At 43.3% G+C, this 15,114-nt stretch overlaps 2 protein-coding genes across 3 annotated transcripts in view; one reads left to right on the top strand and one right to left on the bottom strand.

The window, feature by feature from the left end:
- The window catches only part of DNAI7 (dynein axonemal intermediate chain 7), a 45,531-nt gene extending 44,851 nt beyond the window's left edge, over window positions 1-680 (bottom strand). Inside the window, exon 1 of the mRNA XM_040345417.1 lies at window positions 591-680. Within this exon, the coding sequence (XP_040201351.1) occupies window positions 591-662 (72 nt within the window). The 5' untranslated portion in view covers window positions 663-680. The remainder of the gene's footprint in view (window positions 1-590) is intronic.
- Window positions 673-4,357, top strand: ETFRF1 (electron transfer flavoprotein regulatory factor 1). Of its 2 annotated transcripts, none has more exons than XM_040345418.1 (3): window positions 673-719; window positions 3,720-3,819; window positions 3,896-4,357. In XM_040345418.1, the coding sequence occupies exons 2-3, from the start codon at window positions 3,775-3,777 to the stop codon at window positions 4,109-4,111; spliced, it is 261 nt and encodes an 86-aa protein (XP_040201352.1). In that variant the 5' UTR covers window positions 673-719; window positions 3,720-3,774; the 3' UTR covers window positions 4,112-4,357. The 2 variants fall into 2 exon arrangements, with proteins under 2 accessions (XP_040201352.1, XP_040201353.1); XM_040345419.1 differs by having other exon boundaries at window positions 694-716; window positions 3,724-3,819.
- The last annotated feature ends 10,757 nt before the right edge of the window (window positions 4,358-15,114 follow it).

Here is a 15,114-nt window from a genome sequence, read left to right as displayed (position 1 = left end):
CAGCCACACGTTGTATTCATTAAAACTTTTCAATAAAAATGTATTGAAAGAGAAAAGAATCCCAGATGATCCTAACATGAAAGGTCCTTGTTGAGGTTCTTCCTGTCATAGGGTGACAACACGTTGTCCTTGTCTCCAAATTGAGGTCTTGCGTTGTCACCCTGCCAAACAGACTTCTGGCAAATGGCTGTTTGAACACACATTACACCGACATGGTCTACTGCTGTCACCATCAGGAAACCTGGCCTGATCATTGCAGGAGAACGTGTAGAAAGTGTCTGTAAAGCAGCACTGACATGCCACCAAGGATGGAAAATTAAGTGGAGGATTGGGGGGGGAGGGGGTTGGGGTTGACAGGGTCCTGTATGGTGGTCGGGTTGAAGGGCTGTGGAGGTGATGTGGGGGTCGGTGTAGTTGGGGGTGGAGATGGCAGTGTTTGGGGTGGAGATCACACACTGTCACCCATGACGATTATTTTCCACAACGATCGGTATTTTTAACAGTGTAAGTCAATCTAAGCAGTCAATAATGATCGTTACGGTAAATAATACACACGGCCCATCTCACACCCCGATCCGGGGATCTCTTACCATTCTGCTTCTCTCTCCGGCTCGGCGTCTCTGGCTGCCATGGAGACAGAAGGGGCAGGTTGATGATGTCATAACACAGCGCCGTTTTGTTGCCGGAAGTGTTAAGTGGAGGTCACGGGGGAGAGGGTGGTGAGTGATATCCCTGTATACACCTTCCATCCGGGTTCACATAGTCTGTAGCCGACCTAACCCTGTACAATACATAGACCTCCCTTCTGCCTCTGCTATGATACAGCGGGCAGCCTAGTTGTTTTATATACTTATACTAACCCTCCTGTACCTAAAGAATACATAGGTACCTATAGAAACAATGACACCCGATCTCCTGTACCTATAGAATACATAGGCCACCATCCTGCCCCCTACAGGATACATAGGCTACTCTCATGGATATAGAATACATAGATTACCCTCCTGTGGCTATCGATTACATACGTTGCCTTAATGTACCTATAGAATACATAGGGCACCTTAATGTAGCTATAGAATACATAAATCGCCCTTTTGGACCAATAATTTACACAAGGTTCCCTCCTGTACTTATATAATACAAAGGTCACCCTTATGAACCGGAGATTGTATAGGTTAAACTGCTTTGCCTATAGAATACACGGGTGACCCTTCTGTAGTTATAGATTACATTGGCCCCCCTCCTGTACCTATAGAATACATAGGTCATCCTCCTGTACCTATAAAATATATAGACTGACCTTCTACTCCTATAGGATAAATAGGAAAATCTACTGTACCTGGAGATTATATTGGCCACCATTCTGTACCTATAAAATGTATAGACTGTCCTCCTGCTAATATAGAATACATAGGTCCACCTCCTGTGCCTATTGAATTTCTGCTATAATATATAGATCGACCTCCCTATTGTACCTATATAATATAAAGGCCATCCTTATGTACCTATACAATATATAGACTGTCCTTCTACTCCTATAGAATACATAGGAAAATCTCCTGTGCCTAAAGAATTTCTGCTATAATGTATAGATCGACCTCCCTATTGTACCTATATAATATATAGGCCATCCTTATGTACCTATACAATATATAGACTGTCCTTCTACTCCTATAGAATACATAGGAAAATCTCCTGTGCCTATAGAATTTCTGCTATAATGTATAGATCGACCTTCCTATTGTGCCTATAAAATATATAGGCCATCCTCCTATATCTATATATAACATAGGTTACCTCCCTCTGGTAGGATTTATATAGATCACCCTCCTGTTTCTGCTATAATGTATAGATCAACCTCTCTATTGTACCTATAGAATACATAGGTCACCCTCCTGTACCTATAAAATATATAGACTATCCTTCTAATTCTATATAATAAATAGGAAAACCACCTGTACCTGGAGATTACATGGGTCACGCTCCTATACCTATAAAATGTATAGACTGTCATCCTACTCTATAGAATACATAAGTCCCCTCCTGCACCTGTAGAATATATAGGCCATCCTCTTATACCTATATATAACATAGGTTACCTTCCTCCTGTAGAAACTACATAGATCACCCTACAGAATCTGCTCTAATATATAGAATAGATCAACCTCCCTATTGTATATAATCAATACCTACCCTGATATTCCGGAACATTGCACACAGCCCTCTATAATGTATGCCTCCCCACCTCTTTGTTACTACACAGTTTAGGTGTAATGTGTCACCCCAGGCCCAGACTATAGAGTGAGCCTCTTCTCTAGGGATGAGCTCCGGCGTGTTCGCACAGTCCACATGCAGAGCCTGCCAGGAAGTCTGCATGGCGCTGCGCTAATCACAGGCAGGGAGACATTTTCCAATGTCTGCAGCCGAGCATCGGGAACATGTCTCCCTGCCTGTGATTAGTGCAGCGCCATGCAGACTTCCTGGCGGGCTCTGCATGTGACGACCACCTCTGGAGCTCATCCCTACTCTTCTCCATCCTCTGGTACTTCCTCCGTCTTAAGCCTCATACACACGGCACGTTTTCCCGACGGTAAAACTGCGAGGAGAGTTTTTGGCCGGGACACCCGCCCGTGTGTATGCTCCCTCGCAGTTTTTCCGACGGGAAAACTGCCAGACAAAGAAAGAGAACCAGCTCTTTTTTTTCCCGGCGGACTTTTTTCTGGCACATTTTGTCAGTTTTCCTATGGAAAAAACTGCGATGGAGCATACACACGGTCCGGATTCCCGACCAAAGCTCTCATCTGAGTTTTTCAGACAGGAAAACCGGCCGTGTGTAGGGGGAAGTTACCGAGCAGGTTCTCAGCTTTCCCCTCTGGATTTCCGACTGAACCTTTCTAGTCGGAAATCCTGCACGTGTGTACTAGGCATCACACTGCACTCACAACACCACCATATTGTCCTTACTGGGGGTGGGGGGGGGGGGGGGTTGTTCATATGACCTCAATTCAGAGGCTACCCCTCATCAGCTCACTTGTGCACACCCATATGGATTGGAGCACTTGTCAATCATTCCAAGAATAAAGCCCAAATACAACAGATTTTTGTACCTTAGCTTCCTGCCCTGATGATAGCATGTCAACAAGGACAGGAAGTGATATCTCCTGCCAACCTCCATGTCACTACTGTCTTATGTACTGTTGTGAAGGTCGGAAATCTGCTATTATGGGATTTATAGTAACATTTAGGTAAGGAATAAATATCTGCTGTCTTGCCTGGTGAGAATTAAGTAAACGAAACTAAACTGGGTGTAGCAATGCTGAATCACAATGACAGGCCACACACTGATGTAAGCATTTTCATAAAACTTTATTGATCTGGATGTGCACACTGCAAGCCCTGCATAGGAACTCACCCACTGAAACGTTTCACCCAAGAAAAGAGAAACATGAGTTTTCTTGATCTAAGTCAATCTCTACGTGTCCATGCAGTGCTTCCAGTGTGCACATCTGAAACAATAATGTTTTATGAAAATAATGACATCATCAGCAGGAGAATCTCTGTTATGGGGAATGTGGATGAGCTCCATCCAGCCTGCACCTGTTTTCCCTGGACACGGGTATGCTATATAAGCTTGTGAGCAGTGATTTTCTTTGTCTGCCTACTGTGTGCGCATCTGTAACAGTATTCATACAGATATGTCTCTCTGTTTTTAATTTCAGTAAAGGTGCCCTCTGGGCCATGCATTGAGTGCTGCGGTCATTCTTGGTTGAGGATATGGCCAATCCTCTGAGGGGAGAGGTAGTGAAGCTCTATAAGAATGTAAGTATAGCTGCTTTTCTCCCTCTATAATGGAGTTGGCTGTTGTCTCTTCATCATATTCTTTATTACTCTGCAGCTTTTGTACCTCGGACGGGAGTATCCAAAAGGGGAAATCTACTTCAAGGAGCGCCTGAAAAGGGCCTTTATTAAAAATAAAGATGTCACCGACCCCGAGAAGATTAAAGAACTCATTGTTAGAGGTGAATTTGTTGTTAAAGAGATCGAAGCTCTATATTATCTGAGAAAGTACCGAGCCATGAAACAGCGCTACTATGAGGAAAGCCCCAAGTGACAACTTCTATAACGTCTGGATTATTACTGGTGACAGCATAGCCAAGAAGGGTTCCACTCATTCTCTATTACAATACACCCCAATTATTTTGCAAGCCAATTGTTACCTGAGGAAGTCATGACACCAAGAATTGTATAAAGCCTGCCCTTACCAAATAATTCAGTGTTTGGTGAATGCGGGAGATTGAAAATAGACGTTAATCCAATCCCTAAAAATCTTCTATAAGCTTTAACATGTTATTATTATATCAGAAGTCATTGTTAATTTTTTTAAATCTGCAGCTTTTATTAAATTAATCCCTGATGATCCTGCCATGAAGGTCCTTCTTATGGCTCTTCCTTATATAGGGTATATATATATTAGAGCTGTTACTGATCAAAATTGTTGTGTTCGATTAATCAATTTTTTTTTTTAATCGACTAATTTCGATTAATTATAATGCACATACAGATCCAACTACTTTTAGCTGATCTCCTTGCAGGCTGATTCCCAGTGCAGCTTCCAACCACTGGAAAAATGGATAGCAGGATACAAAAAACACACAAAGGCAGTGCTCGATGGGAATAGCATTACAACTTTTATAGTCTTCAATTGGTAACAAAATAAATATTACACTGGAGATAAAATCGTTGTAGCTACATAAACTGTAAAAATGGTGCGAGTAATACCAAACGGTAGCATAAGCAGTCAGGAAAACGTGTAGCTAAGTATGATACTGGTATAAAAATGTGTACCACTGCTGAATCCAGATGAGGAGGGGTTAACATCAGTCTGTCGGTATGTAGATGTCCCGTGAAGAGAACGATCACAACTCCCAGTGGATGGCTGTAGAATCCCAGGTTGATAGAGGTAAATGATAGAGGGAAGTGTAACAGCCCTTGCGTGTGACAGATAGTAAGGTCCCGCCGGCATGCAGATATGAAGGCACAGCAAAGGAGCCCTTCAGATGGACATGGCAAGCCCCGCCGGTGTCCATGACGTCACCGGATCTCCGGCGGAACTCCCTGAAGGCCCGGAAGCCGGCGGAGAGGTGATTACCAATCAAAATAATTTTGATAGATCAAAAACATATTGATCGATCAAAAAATTAAAGATTAATCGATGAATTAATAGTTAATTTCCACAGCCCTAATATATATATATATATATATATATATATATATATATATATATATATATATATATATATATATATACATATACATACACACACACACAGTGCCTTGAAAAAGTATTCATTCCCCTTGTCATTTTACACATTTTGTCATGTTACACCCAAAGACGTAAATTTATTGAGATAGACCAACACAAAGTGGCACATAGTTGTGAAGCGGAAGGAAAATTGTTTTACAAATGAATATGTGAAAAGTGTGCATTTGTATTCACCCCCCTGAGTCAATACTTTGTAGAACCACCTTTCACTGCAATCACAGCTATGTGACAGGGGGTAGGGTGTTAGCAAGGTGGCATTCGGGTGACAGGTGCGATGAAGATGACAGGAGGTAGGGTGTTAGCAAGCTGGAAGTGATGTGATAAGGATTACAGGAGGTAGGGTGTTAGAAAGGTGGTGTTGGGGTGTCAGGTGTGATGAGGATGACGGGGTGGGGTGTTATCAAGGTTGCAGTGGGGTTCCAGGTGTGATGAAGATGAGGGGTTAGGTTGTTAGCAAGGTTGCAGTGGGGTGCCATGTGTGATGAGGATGATAAGGGGTGGGGTGTGAGCAAGGTTGCAATGGGGTACCAGGTGTGATGAGGATGATAGTGTACGGTTGTTAGCAAGGTTGTAGTGGGGTGCCAGGTGTGATGAGGATGATAGTGTACGGTTGTTAGCAAGGTTGTAGTGGGGTGCCAGGTGTGATGAACATGAGGAAGACAGGGAGTAGGGGGTTAGCAAGGTTTCAGTGATATGCCAGTGATGAACATGAGGATGACCGGGGGTAGGTTGTTAGCAATGTTGCAGTGGGGTTCCAGGTGTGATGAACAAGAGGATGACAGGGGGTAGTGTGTTAGGAAAGTTGCAGTGGGGTGCCATCAGTTTGCGTTATTTTTGAACAGTGAGAGTGTGTTAGTTTTTATTTGTGGGATATCTTACTCCCTCTGCTCTCAATTTACCTATTTCTCACTATCACTATTATCCCCTTTTTATATGTAGAGTTTTGCAGTGCATAGCTGTCAAATTTTCCTTTTAAAATTTTCATTTAAAGATTTCTATATTCTTCATCTGTGAGGATGAGGGTGCACATTGTGGTCACACCGCTGCTCAAGATGAGGCTTGAGCCACACTGTGTCATGTGTGCTCTCTGGTCAAATCATAATGGGAAATGAAAGCAAGGTGTAGCAAGCACACTGACGCTTCATTGCCATATGGTGGCTCAGAACGAGGCTTGGCCCGCATTTGGTCATCTGTTTGCTTCTGTCACATCGCTGCTCAAGATGAGGCTTGGGCTGCACTGTGTCATGTGTGCGCTCTGATAAAATCACAATGGAAATTGAAAACAAGATGTGGCAAGCACACTGACACTCTATTACTATACGGTGGCTCAAGGCGAAGCTTGGCCCGCATTGAGTCAGTTTGCTCTTGTCAAATCATTATGTGATTTGAAAATTGGGTTTGGAACACACGCCGGCGCCATATTGAAACACCTTTTGATTTGAACATCCAGGTGTCCCCAATTGGATTTTTTTACATAATTCCTCATTGGTGAAGATGTCTATATAAACTGCAGTGGTTATACATGAGCCTCAAACCCCAGATGATGTCCAATCGGACGAAACACGTCGGCTGTGATTGGGTATTTGTAAAGTGAAGCTTTACCTCATTTACTAAGCACTGGAGCATCTGCACTTGCAGAGTGTGACTGCACTTTACAAAGTGCACAGTCTATTTGCCTTTAGTAAATCAACCCCTATGTGTGGTTTTTATGTTTTTACACCCATCTTCATGGATCATCAAGTTCACCTTTGATGTTGATCACTGCACCTCATAGAGCTCATTTTCTGACGGTGGATCCTCTCTGTCGATATGGGAACTGGCCCATTTGCAGATAATAAACTTTGCATGCTGAATCCTGTTGAGGTTATTCCTCATGAATGCCTGTTTGACTCCTATGCTGTACAGTATACAAGTCCAATAAGTCTAGTAAGCGTGCCACCTTATCCTTTGTTTATACACAAATTTCAGTTTGACTTCGTTGAGAGGAGTGTGAAAGACTTTTTCCTACACAAGATTCATTCACTTTTGGAACATTCACTTTGAGATCATTTTGTTTTTACACAACATATATTGTTATATTAATTTATAAGATATTGTTGCTTTTAGTATATTTACCCTTTTTCCACGGCTATCTTTTTGTCACTAATAATTTTTGTCACTATTTGGAGCGTAATTATTTTTATCACAATTTAGTGCACTCGGGAAAAAGATTAGAAATTTTTTGGATAAATTCTGTTGTATGTTTCACAGACTTTTGATAGAAATAACAGGTGTGGAAAAATTTGGTGTTGGTGGTACCTTCACCTTCAACACTATGGGCCAGATCCACAAAGAAGTTACGATGGCGTATCTATTGATACGCCACGTATCTTCTATTTTACTCCGGCGTATCTTTGTTTTGTATCCACAAAACAAGATACGTCTGAAGCTGGGCTAGATCCGACTGGCGTACATCTTAGTACGCCGTCGGATCTAAGGTGCATATTTACGCTGGCCGCTAGGTGGCGCTTCTGTCGAATTCCGCGTCGAGTATGCAAATTAGCTAGAATACGCGAATCCACAAACCTACGTCCGGCCGGCGCCTTTTTTTACGTAGTTTCCGTAAAGGCTTTTTTCGGCGTATAGTTAGCCCTGCTATATGAGGCGTACTCAATGTTAAGTATGGCCGTCGTTCCCGCATTGAATTTAGAATTTTTTACGTTGTTTGCGTAAGTCGTTCGCGAATAGGGCTTTGCGTAGAATGACGTTCACGTCGTAAGCATTGGCTTGTTGCGGGTTAATTTTCGAGCATGCGCACTGGGATACCCCCACGGACGGTGCATGCGCTGTTCAAAAAAACGTAATTTACGTCGGGTCAAGACGTATTAACATAAAACACGCTCCCATCACATCCATTTGAATTGTGCGCCCTTACGCCGCCAAAGTTACACTACGCCGCAAATTCTTTCAGGATAAGGAAAATACACTGTAAGTTACGGCTGCGTATCAGAGATACGCTACGCCGGACGCAACAATGCGCCAAGGTATGTGGATATGGCCCTATAGATTTACTGTTGATGAAAGCAAGAAATTAAATAAAAAATAATTATTTAATGCCCCTGTGCCACAGTTGCTGAAAAATTGGTCTTTGTGTGTTGATGGTGTCTTCACCTTGTAATCTTGCTGCGGTGGACTGCGCACTACTGTCAGCTTGGGTCATAGAGGATGAGGATGGTTTAGTAAGCCAGTCTAACACCTCCTCTGCATGCTGTGGCTGGATAGCACGGGCAACATCACTAAACAGAGAAAATGGTGCCCTGCCTGAGGACGGACCAGGTCCTCCTATGCCTGTAGACCCAGACACTCCTGGCCCCCTCACAGTGGCATGGGAACATCTTCCTTTTTCTGGTTGGCCTCCCAGACATGATGGGGGGAGGGGCTTATTACCCAAATGTAATAGAAACAGGGAAATGTGTAATTGGTTGCACTTTAATCAATGGAAAGCGGTGGTTCACCCTAAAAACGACTTTCCCCTATTACACTGCCCCCCCACATTACAATACGATTATGCCTATAATTTTTTTTTTGCTGCTGTACATACTTGGGTACAGCTATTCACCCGTGTCCTCCGGGTTGCAAGTCCCGCGGGAGTGGGCGTTCCTAACATGGCGGTGATTGACGTTTTGACAAAAAAATGAGCTCCCCCCCGTCGCGTAAGCCGCGGCACGATTGGCGAAAGGAGCCGAACGGCAATGCGCAGGCGCAGTATAGCGCCGACTCGCCGTTCGGCTCCTTTCGCCAATCGTGACGCGGCTTACGCGACGGGGGGAGCTCGTTTTTTTGTCAAAACGTCAATCACCGCCATGGTAGGAACGCCCACTCCCGCCGGACTCGCAACCCGGAGGACACGGGTGAATAGCTGTACCCAGGTATGTACAGCAGCAAAAAAAAATTATACGCATTATCGTATTGTAATGTGGGGGGGCAGTGTAATAGGGGAAAGTCGTTTTTAGGGTGAACCACCGCTTTAACTTGAGGACTGCCGCTGACAAAAATATAAAAAGGGGGGGGGGACAACGGCGCCACAGTCAGAAAAACTGCAGCTCGCAATTTAAAAAAAGGGGGCAGGTACAAGACAAAAAAAAAAAAAATAATAACATGCAGAAACCAAAAAGAAAAAGAGGGAGGTATACAGCACTGTATACAAAATAAAATGTTATGTCATGCAGTGTAAAACACTGCACTACACAGACACACTCCACTGACACACTACAATATACTGCAGTAAAATTGCACGGCCGCACTACACTGATGCTGCACTATCACTATATTGACACTACACTGACACTCTACACTCACTTTAGCACACTAACTCACTAGTAGCAATAAACAGAGCCCTATTCTATATCTCCAAACCAATATCACACTGCAAATGGCACCTCTGGGAAGGAACCTTTTATAGTATGGGGTGGGTCTATGAGCAACTTTCTCCATTTGTGGCTCTGACAGTGCTATATGCCCTGCAAAGCCTTCATTGCTTCAGCCAATCAGAGCTTAGAGTGCATTGTGAGGCATTAGGCGGGCTGAACAAACAGTCAAACGCCCTGCCAATTCGGGTGCTTGCCAAATGGGCGAACAGCTAATGTACAGGCTGAACTTTTGCTTGGCTTGAACTGTTCGCCCAACACTAGTCATTACTACTCTTTGGAATTCAACCTTATACTACAGAAGCTTAATGTGAATGGCCCATGAAGCACTTTCACTTCTGAAATGGGCCTTAACCAAGATGGTAGGAACCGTGCCCTTGGTCACATAGGCCTGAGAAACTATCTGACAAATCCACCTAGAAGTAGTTGATTTAGAAGCAGCTTAACCCTTACGAGGCCCCTCAGGCAGAACAAAAAAAGAATCAGACTGTGGATGCAAAGTTGTAGATTTCAGATAAATTCAAACAGTCCAAACAAGTGTGAAGCACCTTCTCTTTTGGATAAGAAGATCTGCCTGTCAATTTTCAACACTGAGGCCCCGTACACACGACCGAGAAAGCCGACGAGGATCTCGTCTGACAAAATAGAGAACATGTTCTCTATTTCCTCGTTAGTCAATGAGGAAACTTGGCTCGCCGAGATCCTCGGCGGCTTCACAAGGAACTCGACGAGCAAAACGATGTGTTTTGCCCGTCGAGTTCCTCGGACGTGTGTACAGGGCCTCAGAATGTGGACAGTGGAGATGACCGGAACATGAAGTTCTACTCAGGTCAGCTTCGTCATGAGCAGCACATCTTCTTGTCCCTCCATGATGGTTGATGTACAGTGAGGAGAATAATTATTTGATCCCCTGCAGATTTTGTAAGTTTGTCCACTTACAAAGAAATTAAGGGTCTATAATAATTGTTATTATATGTGCATTTTAAATAATAGAGATGGATAATCAACCAAAAATCCAGAAAAAACACATGATACAAATGTTATAAATTGAGTTGCAGTTCAGTGAGTAAAATAAGTATTGGATCCCCTACCAACCAACAATAATTCTGGCTCCCACAGACTGGCTACAGTATGTGCTCCTGTGATACGCAGATTATTCCTGTCAATTTAAGAAGGTGCTCCGAACGACAACTCATTATGTGTATAAAAGACACCTGTCCACAGAATCTTTCTTCCATTCAAACCGCACGATCTTGGGCAAGCCCAAAGAGCTGTCAAAAGATGTCTGGGACAAGATTGTTGACCTGCACAAGGCTGGAATGGGCTAAAAGACCACTAGCAAGAAGGGGGTAGATTCATCTACCTGCGCTGCTTCTTACGGCGGCGCAGCGTATCGTAATTACGCTATGCCGCCGTAACTTACAGGAGCAAGTGCAGTATTCACAAAGCACTTGCTCCGTAAGTTGCGGCGGCGTAGCGTAAATGGGGCCGGCGTAAGCGCGCGTAATTCAAATGTGGAAGGGGGGGCGTGTTTTTTTGTAAATCTTTGATGACCTGATGTGATTGACGTTTTGTACGGACGGCGCATGTGCCGTCAGTGTACATATCCCAGTGTGCATTGCTCCAAGTACGGCGCAACGACGTATTGGTTTCGACGTGAACGTAAATTACGTCCAGCCCTATTCGCGAACGACTTGCGCAAACAACGTAAAAAATTCAAATTTCGAAGCGGGAACGACATCCATACTTAAAGCGGAGTTCCGGCCACAATTTCACTTTTTAAATTCAAATACCCCTGTAATACACAAGCTTAATGTATTCTAGTAAAGTTAGTCTGTAAACTAAGGTCCGTTTTGTTAGGGTGTTACAGCATTTAAACACTTTATAAAATAGAAATTGACTGGGGCCATCTTAAGTGTGGGCATCATGAAGCCAGACTGTATGACTTCCTGGATTTCAGCCTTGCAGATCTAGCACATGCTCAGTGCTGCACAAGCAGTGTCAGATCAGGTTTCAGCACCTCTGCTGTCCAAGTCACATGATTCTTTGAGACTGGGGAGTGCACAGACTCCTGGAAAGTTACACCCACTACATTCCCAGGAGTCTGTGCGGTGTAGGTTAGGAAGCATTAAGCACCTAGGTGCAGGAAGTGGGAAGATTAACTATTCTGCCTAGCAACAACACTTTAAAGGCATCTTAAAAAAAAAAAAAAAAAAATTCGTAAAGGACTAATGACATTTTTTTAAAACTACTGATGTAATGTTATATTTATGGGTGGCACTCCACTTTAACATTGGCTGCGTCTCCTAATAGCAGGAGCAACCCTACGCAGAAAAAGCCTTACGCAAACGACGTAAAAAACTACCGCCGTGCGCACGTACATTCGTGAATCGACGTAACTAGGTAATTTGCATATTCTACGCCGAAAACAACGGAAGCGCCCCTAGCGGGCAACGTAATATTGCACACAATTATACGCCGCCGCATTCAAGTTACGTCGGTGGAGGAAGCCTATTTTATTAGCGTATCTGCCTTTGAGAATCTGCGCAACGATACGCCGGCGCAGATTTAAAATTACGGCGGCGTATCTGGAGATACGCCGCCGTAAAAGCTACATGAATCTGCCCCACGCTTGGTAAGAAGGAGAAAACCGTTGGAGCGATTATTTGCGAATGGAAAAAATAAATAAAAAAATCAATCACCCTCTGTCTGTAGCTCCATGCAAGATTTCGCCTCATGGGGATAAGGATGAACATGAGAAAAGTGAGGTATCAGTCCAGAACTACACAGGAGAAGCTTGTGAATCATCTCAAGGCAGTTAGGACCACAGTCACCAAACAAACCATTGTAATGGTAACACAATACGCCGCCATGGCTTGAAATCCTGCAGCGCCCGCAAGGTCCCCCTCCTCAGCAAGGCACATGTACAGCCCGTCTGAAGTTTGCCAATGAACATCTAAATGATTCAGAGAATGGAGAAAGTGCTGTGTTCACATGAGACCAAAATGTAGCTCTTTGACATTAACTCAACTCATCATGTTTGGAGAAAGAAATATGCTGACTATGACCCTAAGAACACCATCTCTACAATCAAGCATGGAGGTGGAAACATTATTGGGGCGGTTTCTCTGTTAAAGGTACAGACCGACTTTACCACATTAAGGGGACAATGGACGGGGCCATGTATTGTAAAATCTTGGATGAGAACCTTCTTCCCTCAGCCAGAACACTGAAGATGGGTCTTCCAGCATGACAATGACCCAAAACATACCATCATGGCAACAAAGGAGTGGCTCAAGAAGAAGCACATTAAGGTCATGGTCAGTCTCCAGGCCTTAATCCAAAAGAACATTTATAGAGGGAGCAGAAACTTTTAGTTGCCAAGCGGCAGCCAAGAAACCTTAGTGATTTAGAGAAGATCTGTAAAGAAAAATGGACCAAAATCCCTCCTGAGATGCGTGCAAAACCTGGAAACCAACTACAAGAAACATCTTACCTCTGTGTTTGTCAACAAGGATTTCTCCACCAAGTACTAAGTCATGTTTTTCTCTGCAATTTATAACATTTTTTTCTGAACTTTTGGTTGATATTCTGTATCTAACATTTAAAATACACCTATTATAAAAATTATAGACCCCTTTAATTCCTAAGCCCCAAAAAGATCACTCCTTACCACAAAATTTTCGCCCCATATCCGTACTAAATAACGACCTTAAACTGGGAAACTTCTAGCCAACAGACTAGCCTCGGTCATTACCTCCCTTATTAAGGCTGATCAGTCTGGCTTTATCCCTGGCAGACAATTGACGGACAATATTAGGCTTGCAGCTAACATAATACAAGATGCCAATCTCTTCTCTCGCCCAGTCTGTCTTTTGAGCCTAGATATACACAAGGCTTTCGATAGTGTCAATTGGTCATATCTAAATCATCTCCTTCCCAAGTTTGGAATATCTGAAAAATGTATCCATGGATTTAATGCCTTATATCACGCCCCCCAGACCAGGATTAGAATTCCAGGTAATAATTCTGACTTCTTCCCCCTTAGCAGGGGCACCAGACAGGGTTGTCCCCTTTCCCCACTTTTATTTGCTCTAGCAATTGAACCCCTTGCCCAGGCAATTAGACAAAATGATATTATAAAAGGATATAGAAAAGGCCCAGACCAGTTTAAAATAAATTTGTATGCTGATGACGCCCTCCTCTTTATAACCGATCCCTTGACATCATTACCCAATCTTCTGACAGAATAAGACTCCTTTCACAAACTCTCCGGACTATTTATTAACATCAAGAAGTGCTCCGCCTTACCAATTAACTACCCCCAGACCTTCTCTCTTCTCTACAGAAGAGTTTTAATTTTACATGGTCTTCCACCTCACTCAAATATTTGGGTGTTAATGTTACCCCCTCCCATAAATCGTTATAACGCAAATTACCTCCCCCTCTTCTCACATATAAGAACACTACTTAAAACCTGGTCCTCTTACCATATCTCCTTCTTGGAGAGGATATGTGCCATCAAAATGACAATCCTGCCCAGACTCCTCTTTTATTTTAGAGCCCTCCCCGTTAACGTACCAAAAACCTGTATAGAGGCACTACAGAGAGAACTAAATAAATTCATCTGGATGAATAAAAAACCAAGGTGTAGTTATACTCTTATGCATGAAGCACAAATCAATGGTGGCCTGGGTCTCCCACACCTCTGGTTTTATTTTTTGTCGGCTAGACTTACACATATTGCTCAGTGGCACTCCTCTGATAGATACGTCCCATGGCTGAGATTTGAATCCTCGGCCCTCTCTCCAACTCCTTTAAAGAACCTGTTCAAAACAACATTTTAACATCTCCAAAAAAAATGTAATTGTTGCCCACTCTATGCAGGTGTGGAATAAGATTAATGAACCCTTCAACCTCTCTTCATTGATTCCCCCTCTGTCCTCGTATATAGGTGACCATAGATTCCCCCTTGCGCACTCTGACTGCTCTGTGTTCCATGAATGGACACAGAGAAACTTGACAGATCTTAACTCCTTGCTCCTAGACAAAAAAATCTCCTCTTTTTCCTCACTACAATCAAGATTTAATCTTCCCGGCTATGAGCTTCCTCATTACAATTTGATTAGGAGTTTCTATGCTGAACCCTCTCCATCACATCCCCCCGCACCATCTTTGAGGACATCTGCCTCAATACACCCAGGGAAGAAGGACTGATTTCTTGTATATATACATACCTAAACAATCTCCACCAACCTGATAAGACTGCCCCCATGCTCAGCTGGGAAAGATATTTGGTTTGCTCTCTACCCATAGAATCATGGTATAAAATGATAGACAACCTACGCAAAAGCAATTTAGCCACCAACTTCAGAGAATCCCCAC

The sequence above is a fragment of the Rana temporaria genome, chromosome 3, assembly GCF_905171775.1.
Source record: "Rana temporaria chromosome 3, aRanTem1.1, whole genome shotgun sequence".
NCBI lineage: Eukaryota > Metazoa > Chordata > Amphibia > Anura > Ranidae > Rana > Rana temporaria.
This window is presented reverse-complemented; position numbering and strand designations above follow the sequence as displayed.

Coding starts and splice junctions, on each gene's coding strand:
- ETFRF1 (XM_040345418.1), top strand. CDS start 3,775: ATGGCCAATCCTCTGAGGGGAGAGGTAGTGAAGCTCTATAAGAAT. Junction 3,820..3,895: donor TAGTGAAGCTCTATAAGAAT/GTAAGTATAGCT, acceptor ATTACTCTGCAG/CTTTTGTACCTCGGACGGGA.